Source organism: Silene latifolia, chromosome 6 (genome assembly GCF_048544455.1).
Source record: "Silene latifolia isolate original U9 population chromosome 6, ASM4854445v1, whole genome shotgun sequence".
In the NCBI taxonomy this organism is placed as follows: Eukaryota; Viridiplantae; Streptophyta; class Magnoliopsida; order Caryophyllales; family Caryophyllaceae; genus Silene; species Silene latifolia.
The window spans coordinates 103,237,464-103,252,591 of record NC_133531.1 but is presented as its reverse complement, the minus strand read 5'-3'; the positions used below and the strand labels follow the sequence as shown (position 1 = coordinate 103,252,591).

Below are 15,128 nucleotides of genomic sequence, written 5' to 3'. Positions count from 1 at the left end.
CTCAAAATTTATTTCATCGTAATTTTAGGATATGTTATAAAAAATATATTAATGATAAATTTATGGGTTATGCAACTTTAAGTAATTTAATTTAATGAAAAAAAAATAATGGTAAGTAGATGTAGCCCGGGCGAAGCCGGGTACCAATACTAGTGTATAATTACTAATATAACCCTTAATTAACCACATATGATTCACTCTAGTTTGCCACATGACGCAATTTAATTGGTCGTGTATGAGATTTTCATACACCTCGTGTATAAGTAGCCTTTTTGTAACTACTCGCATTTTGCAAATTTGGTCGTGACTGGCGAGTTAGTGATTTAGATTTGGTCGTGACTCACGAGTTATAGTGTCCAAGTAGTGATTTAGATTTAGCAGCTCTATGTGGGTGTTCTATGTTTGTTATGAAACAAAACAAACATAACATAACCATAACATAACATAACCATAGAGAATGAGGGTTTTAATAAGAACTCCTACATTGCAAGCTCGGACAATAAGACCTCACCCCAAACAAAAAAAAACAAACAAAAAAAAAAAAAAAAAAACCAGTTTTATTTTTTTTTTGGGTTTTTTGATAACTGCTACCACATATAGTTCAGATTTTACCAACTGCTGCCAAAGTAAAATTTCTTTAAAAACTGATACTAATATTATTGGTTTGGTTTAAAACTAACTACCAAATTAGGTTAGAAAGCAAGTAGAGATGATCTCAGCCGTCCATCTCAAAATCTCATTTTAAGTTCTATTTTTTCTTCCCTTAATACCCTTTACCCCTCCCTTATATGTTTCTCATTCATCACACCTCTCATTCATGGAGATCATTGACATCTCCTCTACAAAATCACACCTCTCATTATTCATGGAGATCATTCACACCTCTCATTTATTCATCACGTTTTGACCCTCACCATAATACGACTTAATACAAGGGCATACCTTTGTCGTTTTCGCTCTATATATCCGCCAATCATGGAGATCACTCGCATCTCCTCTAGAAAATCACATTTTCCCTCTTTCTCTCCTTCCCCATAACTCTAATTATCTCTAATTATCCCTTTTTTCAACTCTAATTTCCATCATCTCTCCAAAAGATGATCAACAACAAAGGGCATGGATTGCAAAAGTAGCTGAAATTGGAGAAAAAAGGTGGGATCTTTAGAACCCGTTTAGCAAAGGAAAAGCTTTATTTTTCATCTAGGCTTTTCAAAAACCGGGTTAATTTATTTGGTTTTCAAAATCTTGAGGTGTGTCTATCTTATCGTCTTAAATTGATTGATATTTTTCTGAAGATAGTAGATTTGATTTCAAAAGATTTTAGTTCATCAATTTCTGTGAAAAAAAAAAGAAGTTGAGGATCAAGTTTTATGTATTAGGGTTGAATACATATGGTGAAATTGTTATTTGGAATAAGGGCCATGAAAATTGGAAGATAATCGAAATCAGGGAGAGAAAGGAGAATCAATTTGATGATGTTATATGCTATGATGGACGATTTTTCGTAGTTGATCGAAGTTGACAACGTACCGGGGATAGGAACACATTGGGTTGTTTAGATATGATGTAACCCTAATCTGGAATTTAGCTGATTTGGGGAAGAACTTTAGACGATTTAACTGATTTGCATAATTCCCAATTTAATTGGGAGTAAAATGAGAAGTTTAAGGGGGGATATAATTAACGAATGTGATGATCTAAGCTGACAAAAAATATGCTCAAATTGAAAAGGAGACAACTTTGATAGAATTTGATTACATTGAGGGAAATCCAGAGATGCTTTTAATAAAATTGAAGAAATCCACTTGAGATTAACCTTGATTAAAAGGGGATAAGTTTGGGTAATGGAATGATATGAGTGAGTGAGTCATATAGGGGTATAATTGTCTTTTCATACATAAATAGGTGGTTCGTGTTAATTTGGTAGTTAGTTTTAAACCGAACCAACAATATTGGTAGCAGTCTTTAAAGAAATTTTACTTTGGTAGCAGTTAGTAAAATCTGAACTATATGTGGTAACAGTTATCAAAAAACCCTTTTTTTTTACAACAAAGCGACACCGCACGCTTCATTATAAACCCGCTACTCCCGTTTTAATGGGAGTTCACTTACTTGCCTACCTAAAACACCCGTGGATATTTCCGAAAAACACCCTTGTTCAATCAAATTTAAAGTAGAAACCCTCATTTTCCCTTTTAATAATCAGCCCAAAAACAATGACTTTTTAAGGAGTGAACCCCCATTAAAACGACAAGCAACACACATGAAGCAGATGACATTGAAAAATGACCGAACTAACTGTGTCTACGTGAGGTACCCAAAACAGCCAGACCCATATTGTACACAAGTACGCTCAAATAATTAACATCATTAAGAACACAAATAACTTGCACCAAGCTACGTCCATTTATTCTGACGTACAATATCAACGCTTATTTACAATCCGAGATAATCTAAGAACAAGAGATAGCTCAAGTGGTAAGAGATCTCGAGAAGTTGAAGGTTCGATTCTTACCTGCAAGATAGTTACTCCATGTGAACCAAAAAAAAAAAAATACAATCTGAGAAAATATGGCCGAACATCATTGAATAACCAAGTGTCATTAATGGAGGGTGATAAAAGCAGCTTCACCGATGACATGTCCCTGGATCGTGTCAAGCAACCTCTCTTTTGTCACCTACACAATGACATCTACATTATTATACACTTGGATGAAATGACAACATTAATTAGACCAAAAATTCAAACATTTTGAAGGTCAAGGTACTTGAGAATTAAAAATAAAAAAAAGATGTTACCGTTCTGCCAAGGTGAACCTCATCATCCAAAGCATACAAACGAAACTCAATACGATGACCAGGGTTAGGCATCATAGGAACCCTCCAACCAGGAATTTTGTCATCATTATTCCCTTCCACAACCTTCTCATATTCCCCGCTCAACTTATCATTCTTGCCCGAGAATCCCTCAGGCAAGCCTTTCAAGGTTGGCGGGATATCCGCCACGACCCAAATGGTCCACGGAACTAGCGGACTACTTGGATCAGGGGCGTCAATATCCTGCACCACCAAGGCCAAACTCTTGGTCTCCTTTGGTATATTATACCACTCGATTGGTGGTGATATATTACGTTTAGCGCCTTGACCGTCGTCAGTGCACCATCGTGGTAGCTTACCCTCCTTGTTAACAGCCGGGCTAACCATCCGGAATTCGTCCGGGTCCGGGGAAATTCCGGTCATATCCACTACCACGTTATTAGTCATGTTTGTTTGTTGTTTTGGGGGGTCGTTTTTGAAGAGTATAGCTAGAAAATGGGATAGGAATGGAAGAAGTGGGGAATACTTATTTTAATGGCGTTTGGATATATATAGAAGAGAAGGGAGACACGTGGAGAAAAGGGTCTCGAGGTGGCTGGATCAGATTAAACGATGGGGAGAAGTGCCGCGTGGTGCGTAGATTTTTCTACCGACCTCGCATATCGCTACAATTGATTTTTATTTAATAAAATAGGAAATTAAAGAAAATGGATACGTGTCGACACTTATTAATAGTTATTATCAAGAATGGTTTCACGTCGGCTGTGGAATGAAATACGACAGAGCTCGCTCATTTAGGGATGGAAAATGATGCAGTGGTTTGTAAAGAGACGGACCAAACTAAGTGAAAGCCCAAATCATTCTCCGTAACATTTAGGGGGAAAAAAGTGTGATTCCAAAAGAGAAAGTCATGGTTACTAAAGACAAGTTCTGACTTCTGAGTATTCAATATCATTTTATAAATAAATTCATCTCTCATTCAAAACCAAAAATAACACTTGTTTTTCGGCATATTCATGACCGTAGAGAATTTTTGATATTATTTTTAATCTATAAGACAAAATATAGTCATGTGAGATTTTGTTTGATTTATCGTCATAAATATATAAGAATATCAAATTTTTATAATTTTTAATAATATGTAACTAAAGATATTCACGTTGGTGAAACGCATTAATGAAGTCAGTGTGATAAAGAATATCTACCATTGGTTTAGATGTGAGGGATAATGTTAGCAACCCCGTTTACACGGCATCATGTAGCCGTTGCTGGGCAACCCAAGAGAGCTATTTGCTCTCCCTATAATCTTGCCCATTGTTATTTGTTTCCTTTATTGTAGATATTATAGGTGTTGAGGTAAATCATTTTCATAAATACGTAAGTCTCTTTGTTATATATATATATATGTATATGTATATATATATATATGTATATATATATATATATATATATATATATATATATATATATCTCACTCCTATTCATTTATATTCTTCCCCTTTCCTTTTTGTGAGGAATAAGAAATCGATTTTGAACATAAAACACACTACCTCACACATGTAATTTAATTTGGACCACACAAATCAACCCAAAAAAGGAAATAGGGAAGAAAACCCGAATAATCCGAATAAGGAAATAGGGAAGAAAATGGTGAATAGGAGGGAGTATATATATAGAAAGGATCATGTAAGTTCACCTTTTTTGGTTGAGTCCATAAGTCCTAATATAGGCCTTTGGATCTAATAGATGAGTGGTGGAGATTAAATTTAAATGGATGGCCAAAATTAAAACCAACCAAACCCTAATTGTCTCTCACATCTCACTCACATCTCTCTCTCACCTTTCTCTCCTAAATTCAGCCGCCCACCAGGCCACCACCGGCCACCTGCGCCGTCCTCGCCACCACCATATCGACACCACCACCACGCCATCTTCCTTTTCTCCCTCTTCTTCTGCCGCCGCAGTCCTCCCCTCCGCCACCATATCATTTTGTCCTCTTTTTTTTTCAGATCCGAGGCTTGGTCACGCGATCCTCCACCGCCATCTCCGTCTTCTCCCTCTCCTCCCTCATACCCACCACGTCTGCTGCCTCCTTCCCTTCTTATTTTTTTTTTCAGATCTAAGATTAAAAGCTTTTGGTGTTGTTGTTGGTTGTTGCGTTTTTAATGGCGGTTGGGGCGTTTTTGCGGCTGGTGGTGCGTTGGGTAGGCCGGCTCCCTCTTCTTCTTTTTTTTTTTTTTTTTTTTTTTTTTTTTTTTTTTTTTACTATATGGTGGTGTTATTGGTTGTTGCGGTTTGGAGGTGGAGGTGGTGGTGGGAGCGAGTTGGTGGTGCGTGGTGGGTCTGCCGCCTTCTCGTTCTCTTTTTTTTTTTCATATCTGAGATAATAAGTGGTTGATGTTGTTGTTGGTTGTTGCGGTTTGGAGGTGGTGGTGCTGTGGTGGTTGGGGTATGAGGTGGTTGGATGGTGGTTATGTTGAAAAAAGATTTATTAGTATAAAGTTACAATTCTGATGAGTAAACTTACAATTTTACGGACTAGAGTTACACTCGTAAGTCAATCTCTATAGACTAAATTTACACCTTCAGACTAAAGTTACAGTCTTGAAGGACAAAAGTTACACTTGAAAGGACTAAAGTTATAATAGCAAAATATATTAATTCAAATTTCCACGTACAAGGCACTATTATGACTAAAGTTACGACTCCAATGACTAAAGTTACATTTAAAAGGGGTAAAATTACACCTGTAAAAGTATAGAAACCACCATACGACTAAAGTTACATCTAAAACAACTAAAGTTACAACTAAAACGACTAAAGTTATACTCGTAAAACAATAAAGTTACATATACTTTTGTTAAAATTACATAAATTTAAATTTATAAATTCAAATTTTCATATACAAAATGACCTTAAAGACAAAAATTCCACTCACGAATCAATAAATGACTAAAGTTATACTTATAAAGTAGTAAAGTTACACTAAGAAAATGATTGGCTAAGAATGGGACTTAGGGACTCAACTAAATTTGTGGACTCATCGAACCTATATATATATATATATATATATATATATATATATATATATATATATATATATATATATATATATATATAGTGTTGAGATCAAATAAGTCCCCCTCCTAAGTGTGAGTCCATAAGTCCTCCTTAGAGCTCTTGGATGAGCACTATGGAAGGCTGAGATTGAAGACAAAAAACAAGGGATTAATGCCTAATTAAGCCCACTCTCTCACTACCTTACGAATCCACATTAATCAAATACTAATCAACTATATATAATTTATTTTTCCACCCACTTATCTCTCATTCACACAATTCATTCACCACCCCTCTCAAAAACCCAATTTAATTCTCTCGAAAAAAACTCAAATAATTCCCCTCTTCCTCACCAATCCAACCCACCCCCACCGGCCACCACCATCCTGTTGAAATATGTGTCCTCCGACAATAATGCGATCACGACTGTTGATCATGATGATCACATGTTTAAATCTCATTTTTAAAGAATACAATTGGGAAGTAATATTTACTGTCCACTGATCAACATATATCGGTAATGATTGGCTGACTAGAGTTTGACATTACTGTCGTGCGACGGTGGTGATCATTTGATCCCCTAGGTCATACCTAAAGGATAACACTCTTAATTGATCATTTAATTAATCGTATAACGTTACGAGTTAATTAAATTACTTGAAAATTGACGGACGATTTTGGAAGTAAAATTTACGTATCACATTGAAATTTGATTAAATGAGATACGGTCTGAGTAATCGAATTGTATCATTGCTCAGATAAAATTATTGTTTAAAGAAACAATTGAATTTGAATGAATTATTATAAATACAATTTGTTGTGATTTATAATTGGTAAAATATTTTGGTACAAGTAATTATGAATTACTAAGTCAATTTTTGTATATGACGTATTTTTATTAATACGTTGATTTTTAATGTGTTAAAAATACATAACAAATTTATGTAACATATGACATGTGACATATTGACAATTGACAAAAATAAAATGAAATCCATTTTATCTCCATTTGGCCGAAATAGTGGGAGGATTTAACATATATATTATGTTGATTAAAGTTAATGGAAAACATAATTATGTTAACCTATTGCTAGCCATGCACACCTACATATTCTTGTGAAGGTAACCATGGGCATGCATTGGCTCCATTTTTCCTCCACTCCCACCGGTTTTGGGAAGAGAAATCCTTGTGATTTTTCTTCTTATTTTATCTAATATTCACTTAGAATAATACTAGTGATTATTATTCATTCATACAATCTAAAAACAAGAGTTTTAGAAAGAGAAAAATTTCCTCTATCATTCCTCTCTCTCAACCGGTTTTGGGTGAGATACCAAATATTTTTTGGGTCATTTTTCTTACAAAATTAATATTATCTAGTATACATTATATTAATTTTATTAAGAGTGTGTCTTGGGTATTAATCCTTGGGAGAGATCCTATACTTGGGTCTTTGTTCATCCAAAAGGAAAGCTCAAGAACAAAAGAGAAGGAGATCTCTTTTGTGCCCATATGAACCGAAATTCCAATGTAAGAATGGATGTTTCTTCTTTATTTTGTTAATTAGTTTGCATGCATAAGATCACTTGTTAATTTTATGACAAATTAAATTAAAACATATATGAGTATGTTAAGTATATAGATCTACTTTTCCTTCAATCGGTAGCATGAGCCATGGTTGTTTGCATGCAAATCGGTTAAAAGTTTTTCCGAGTTATAAAGATTAACATATAAAACTTGTATAATTTGTGTTATTATGATATATCACGAAATTATTTTATGCATGTTAAAATTCTGGTCCTAAAATGTTTTAGGATATTTTGGTTGATTTACGAATTTTTTATTGTTCATATTATACAATAATGGCATTTAAATATGATTTTATGAGTAAAAATGTCATTTTCGGACTAAAATTAGCTAAACTTCGAATTTTCCAGTGATTTTTGGATATGTTATCACATATATTTTTTTGAGATGACCTGTAAATTTTCATAATTTTTGGACATGTTATGCTCGAAAAATGGATTTTTCATTATTAAAATCGATTTTAGGTGAAAAATAGGTTAATATGAGATAAATTTCGAATCTGGTCATAGAAATTTAGTATGTTGTCACATGAAATTTTACAAGATGTGTGTAAAATAATGGGCTATAGTGAAGTCTTTTTGCATGATTTATGGATTTTTGAAGAAAAATAGCATAAATAGTGACATTATTAGTGAAAGATTAATAAAACATAATCTATGACTAAGGAAAAATGTCACATGTTGCATTTTATTATCTTTTTCAGATCTAAAGTTGAAAATTTGATGAATATAATTTTTCTCATGTTTTTATGATTATTTTGTTAAAAACCGATAAACCGCAACATTGTTTTTCCCCGAAAAATTCGAAATTTTTAACCTAAGTTTTTGAACATTATGAGTGTCATGGTATTTTTCCAGAATGTTCATGAGTTTAAATTTCAAATTTTGAATTTATTTGAAATTTTTGTGATTTATTTGAAGTTTATAGCTTATTTTTATAATTTTAAGTCCATTAATGAATAAATTTTATAAATATGAGTTAATTATGGTCAAATAATTAGTGAAGACTAAATTTTGAGTCCTAAAAGATTAGGGTAATTAACTTATGCATAAATATGAATTTATGTAATTTTGTGATTATAAAATGTTGAAATCACGCAAATCCGTAAAAACCGAGTAATATACGATATTGGCTAATTAAAGGCGATTTAGTATAAAATTGGGCATGTTCATACATATTATAATGCTGCATTTTCTTTATGATTGTCATAATTTTAATTTATGTAATTTTGAATTATGTAATTTTACTTAGTATGGCCTTAGTTTTTAATTGGTATTTCCCGAAATGTATGGGAATATCGATTCGGTTGTAATTTTTATTGTGATCTCGTATCACCGTCTTGTAATTTAATAGATTTATTTTATTATAGTTACAAATGTATAATAGGAAATTATGTAATTTGTTATGTAATTTTATTCATTTCGGAGTTCCCAAAGACGGATTTCTTCAAGATGGCGATACATAAAGACGGTGTTACCTCGAGATGCGTGCCACAACCGAAGTTCAAGGGACCAATGGAGTTGGTTTCCGAATTTGTAATAGTTAAATAGTTTTTCTATTTTAGGAAGGCCATACTAGGATTTATTTTTATGCTTTGCATTTTATTTATATGTCACATGCATCGCTAAATCGCCATAACTAAAACATGCATCCTCATCTAATCGAGTTCATCGACCGTGTCAATTAAAATTATCGTAGTTCACCACTTTAGTTCACTTAAAACGTGATAGATAATAAATAGACATGACCTCTCGCTAAAACAATCAATTGAGACTTAGCCTTACCAAATAGTAGAAACCATGAAAACCTATTTCGCGAGGGAGTGCACTCGGCCACACCGGGGTACAAACCTTGTTACGTAGGGGAAGTGGGTGATGAATGTCTATCCACCGAATTCATGTTAATAAAGGGTATTTCGGCACACCGTGCCCTAAGTTGATATGGGTTTGGATTATGGACACATTTATTCGAAATTTGGGTTGTACTCAACGAAAGTATTCACGACGATTTCCGGATGTGTTTCGGGCTAAAGATGAATATTAATGTAAATATCATCGACCAAGAGTTCTAAAAGTAGAATCAATTAAAAGGTTAATCCACCGAGTTATGTTAATAAAGGGTATTTCGGCACACCGTGCCCTAAATTAATATGAATTTGGATCTTGGAATCATTTATGATAGTTGGGTAGAGGTCACTATATAAATGTTCATATCTTGTTAATATTTTACAAGTATGATTTAAAAAGACAAAATGTTAATATTTCCTTTTTCCTCCATATTTTTAGTTCATTACAATGAATCCATCAAACGCTACCGCACCGATAACTATTGAGTCATACCACAATGTTTTTGACGACGTTTGCTCCAACAATGATTTCGACACTACTAGAGAACTTCATTTTGGGATAAGTTCGGATGGAAACCTTAACTTCATCACTTCTTCTAAACCACCCACTACTACTATATCTCGTGTGAGTCCGTCTCAGAAAGACTACCTCATACAATCTGTAGGGTCTTTGTCTCTGGAAGATAAAGATGCCAAAACTAGTGGGAGCTCAAGCAATCAAGTTCTTGCTTCCAAGGGCAAAAGGTTCAAGAAGAAGGGAAAGAAAATCAAAAACTTCCAGCAAGTTAATGATGAATGCCACTATTGCTATGGCATGGGACATTGGCTTAGGAATTGTCCCGTATATTTGCGAACTATAAGGGAAGGAATCATCACTCCAAAAGGTAAAATTCCTAAGGAAATTTATGTTATTGATATAAATTATACTTCCACTACGACATGGGTACTAGATACCGGTTGTGGTTCTCACCTTTGTAATCATTTACAGGGTTTAAGAGATGTGAAGAGGCTTAGCAAGGGAGATGTGGATCTACGCCTTGGAAATGGAGCTCGAGTAGCGGCCGAATCCAAAGGAACTTATGTTTTAGCTTTGCCTAACGGATTTGAGTTGTATTTACATAATTGTTTTTATGTGCCTACACTCTCTAAAAACATTATTTCAATCGCCATGCTAGACATGGACGGTTTTTGTTTTGTCATTAAGAACAATCGTTGTACTATTTCTAGGAACGACTTGGTTATAGGCCAAGCTTCCTCTATCAATGGCATTTACATGTTAGAGACCTCAAATCCAACTAATGATATCTATAACATTCAATCAAAGAAACTCAAATCAAGTGACCCAAGTGAAGCGTTCATTTGGCATTGTCGATTAGGTCACATAAACGAGAATCGCATCAAAAGATTAATTTCGACTAATGTGATTACACCATTTGATTATCAATCATATGGTACATGCGAATATTGCCTACTTGGCAAAATGACTCGTAATCCTTTTAGTGGTAAAGGGACACGAGCTAGTGAACTATTGGGACTCATACACACCGATGTATGTGGACCAATGAGTATCACCGCTCGTGGTAATTATGACTACTTTATTACCTTCACCGATGACTTAAGTAGATATGGGTATATCTATTTGATGAAATATAAGAGTGAAGCGTTTGACAAATTCAAAGAATTTCAAAACGAAGTAGAGAACCAATTGAACAAAAGGATTAAGGCACTATGATCCGACCGTGGTGGTGAATACCTTAGCCTTGAATTTGATTCACACTTGAAAGGTTGTTGTATTATATCACAACTTACTCCACCCGGAACACCACAACTCAATGGTGTTGCCGAAAGGAGGAATCGAACCCTACTTGATATGGTTCGATCCACGATGAGTCAAACCGAGTTACCAAACTCGTTTTGGGGATTTGCGATTCAAACCGCAATAAAATCCTTGAACGTAAGTCCAACCAAAGCAACCGAAAAGACTCCATATGAGATATGGAGAGAAAAGGTTCCAAATCTATCCCATATGAAAATTTGGGGTTGTGATGCTTATGTCAAAATTAAAAATGATAATAAGTTGGCACCACGATCCGAAAAATGCATTTTTGTAGGATATCCCATGGCCTCACGAGGCTATTACTTCTATAAGCCGCAAGAGAACAAAGTGTTTGTGTCTCGAGATGCTGTCTTCCTAGAAAGTGATTTCATTTCTAGGAGACAGAGTGGGAGAAATTTTGAACTTGATGAAGTTCAAGAGCCACAAACCGAGATAGAGACGCAAGAAGAAATTCCTTCGTCGTCTAATGCGGTTATTCCTCCTCCTCTTAGAAGAACCGGCCGAGTTATTCGCCATCCCGATCGATATGTGGGACTTATCGAAAAAGATGGAACACTCGATGTGTTGCTTATAGATAGTGACGAGCCCGCCACCTACAAGGCCGCAATCTCTAGTCCAAATTCCTCCTTATGGCTTGAAGCCATGAAGTCCGAAATGGATTCTATGCATGAAAACCAAGTTTGGGACTTGGTAGATTTGACTAAAGGGGCAAGACCCCTTCAATGCAAATGGATATTCAAAATCAAGAATGGCATAGAAGGACATGACGATGTCTACAAAGCTAGGCTAGTGGCAAAAGGATTTACTCAAGTCCAAGGTCTCCATTATGATGAGACCTTCGCCCCCGTAGCCATGCTAAGATCCATACGGATTTTGTTAGCGATTGCCGCATTTTATGATTATGAAATATGGCAAATGGATGTCAAAACCGCTTTTCTAAATGGGCATTTAGAGGAGGAGGTGTACATGATACAACCCGAAGGTTTTGTTGATTCTAAAAATCCTAACAAAGTGTGCAAGCTTAAGAGATCCATTTATGGTCTTAAGCAAGCATCTAGAAGTTGGAATCATCGATTCAATCATGTTATAAAGGAAAATGGTTTCACTCGAAGTGTTGAGGAACCATGTTTATACATGAAATTTAGTGGGAGCAATGTTGTGTTCCTAATCTTATATGTCGATGACATACTACTCATTGGAAATGATATTCCAATGTTGTCTTCTGTTAAGAAGTGGTTAGGTAACCACTTCCAAATGAAGGATTTAGGAGAAGCACAACGCATATTAGGTATCCGGATCCATAGAGATAGATCCAAGAGGATATTGGCACTAAGTCAAGAGTCTTATGTTGATAAGATTCTTGACGGTTCAAAGCATGGACAAATCCAAAAGGGGATTGGTACCTATGGTAACCGGGACGATATTGAGCAAGACTCAATCTCCCTCCGAACCCCATGATGTTGAACGCATGAAGACGATCCCTTATGCTTCCGCTGTTGGATCAATCATGTATGCCATGATATGCACATGTCCTGATGTCTCGTATGCCTTGAGCATGACGAGTAGATATCAAGGAAATCCAGGTGAGAGTCACTGGATAGCCGTCAAGAACATCCTTAAGTACTTTAGAAGAACTAAGGATTCTATCCTAATGTTTGGAGGAGACACTGAGTTGCGTGTTAATGGATACACGGACTCAAGTTTTCAAACAGATAGAGATGACTTGAAATCACAAGCTGGTTTCGTTTTTATGCTCAATGGTGGTGCCAGAGGTGGAGAAGCTTCAAGGAAGTCAGAATCATGGATTCTACAACGGAGGTGAGTACATTGCAAAGCATCGGAAGTCGCTAAGGAAAATTTGTGTGGATCAGGCAATTCACGGAAGGTCTAAAAGTAGTACCTACCGCCAATGATCCCATCACTCTCTATTGTGATAATAGTGGGACGATCTTCCAAGCTAAGGAGCCGAAGTCTAGTAATAGATCTAGACATGTACTTAGAAAATATCATGTAATAAGAGATTTCATTGAAAGAAAGGAAATTGCGATTTGTAAGGTTGGGACGGATGACAACATAGTCGATCCGGTCACCAAGCCTTTATCGCAGGCTAAACATGATGGACATATGGCGTCCATGGGACTTAAACGTGTACCAAGTCTATGTTAGATTTTGAAATGAAATAAAAGTGTTATTTTTGTTCATGTTCATAATCACATTTGTCTTTTATCTTAATTTATACATTGTTACATCCAAACGGGTTGTAATGACAATTGAACCCCGTTAAAGTGAACACGGATTAACATAGTATTTGCCCATAGTCACTTGTATGAGGTGACGTCTCGAAGTGATTAGAGTGTGATGCGATTGATGACAAGTTCAAGTGCCATAGAGTCATGTGAGATGACTAGTCGATCACATAGGCAGACTGTTAGGAACATTTTGTCGGGCCTTATGACCGCTTATAGAGTTCTGGCAAATTTATATAGCCTGGTCGTGGCGAGAGCTGCTATAGTATTCAAATGAGTCGATTCTTTTGACTAAAGACTATTTGCTTAAGATGGCACAGTTTCAGATTAACTTTGATTTGTGTTACTACGACCTTCGTAAATGGGGTCAAATGGGCATATTTTGGGTTATGATGGCTGTGGTTAGTCGAAGGGAATGAGTGCGATAGGAATTGTCCACCCCTAGTCAGGGTTATAACAATATCTCAGGGCCACTCGAGGAGTAATGAACTGGAAATGCGTGGCCACGCTCGGATTGTATCCATGGTAGATAAATTTGGTCAATCAGTTATTCTCCAGATCGAGGAAACCACTCTCGATATGATCACTTGCAAGTACGACCTGAAAGACACCTTGCATTGAGTAGGAGATAGTAATAGGACAAGAGAATTGGTGACGCACACTTGTCGAGGACAAGTGGGAGATTGTTGGAATATGTGTCCTCCGACAATAATGCGATCACGACTGTTGATCATGATGATCACATGTTTAAATCTCATTTTTAAAGAATACAATTGGGAAGTAATATTTCTTTGTCAACTGATCAACATATATCGGTAATGATTGGTGACTAGAGTTTGACATTATCGTCGTGCGACGGTGGTGATCAGTTGATCCCCTAGGTCATACCTAAAGGATAACACTCTTAATTGATCATTTAATTAATCGTATAACGTTATGAGTTAATTAAATTACTTGAAAATTGACGGACGATTTTGGAAGTAAAATTTACGTATCACATTGAAATTTGATTAAATGAGATACGGTCTGAGTAATCGAATTGTATCATTGCTCAGATGAAATTATTGTTTAAAGAAACAATTGAATTTGAATGAATTATTATAAATACAATTTGTTGTGATTTATAATTGGTAAAATATTTTGGTACAAGTAATTATGAATTACTAAGTCAATTTTTGTATATGACGTATTTTTATTAATACGTTGATTTTTAATGTGTTAAAAATACATAACAAATTTATGTAACATATGACATGTGACATATTGACAATTGACAAAAATAAAATGGAATCCATTTTATCTCCATTTGGCCGAAATAGTGGGAGGATTTAACATATATATTGTTTTAGCAGGATTTTCCCTGTACGGGTCCGGCTTTATTAAAGAGTAATTTGGGTATCTAGTTCCATATGTTTGGAATAATATGAGTGAATAACAAAGGAAGAATTAAGTATAAGGAATAACGTTTTTTTATTATCTTGATAAGCTGAGTACAATATTATGTATACCTGAATATTCAGGAGTAAAAAGAGATAAAGTATAAGATAATCAACTAAAAAATTGAATGCCTTTACAATTGTTTAGATTCTGCTATTTATAGTTCTCAAATGATAACGTTGGATTGATCTTCAACGTTCCCCTCTTTTGTTGGAGCTGTTACCGGATTAGTAGGGCACGCTCCCTATTAATTCGCTTGACCCGTTCTATTCTCAACCAATCTATAGCTTTTCCCGT

General features: G+C 35.2%; 1 protein-coding gene across 1 annotated transcript; it reads right to left on the bottom strand.

The window, feature by feature from the left end:
• Positions 1–2,387: 2,387 nt before the first annotated feature.
• LOC141658886 (uncharacterized) lies at positions 2,388–3,344 on the bottom strand. Its single transcript, XM_074465639.1, has 2 exons — positions 2,800–3,344; positions 2,388–2,678 (listed from the first exon to the last, which is right to left on the bottom strand). Exons 1-2 carry the CDS (start codon positions 3,262–3,264, stop codon positions 2,604–2,606), a joined length of 540 nt encoding a protein of 179 aa, XP_074321740.1. The 5' UTR covers positions 3,265–3,344; the 3' UTR covers positions 2,388–2,603.
• Positions 3,345–15,128: the final 11,784 nt, after the last annotated feature.

What these genes read in the sequence shown, in the direction of transcription:
- LOC141658886 (XM_074465639.1), bottom strand. Translation starts at nt 3,264, where the DNA reads ATGACTAATAACGTGGTAGTGGATATGACCGGAATTTCCCCGGACCCG. An exon ending in AGGTTCACCTTGGCAGAACG is followed by an intron (nt 2,679 to 2,799) that starts GTAACATCTTTT and finishes GTCATTGTGTAG; the next exon opens with GTGACAAAAGAGAGGTTGCT.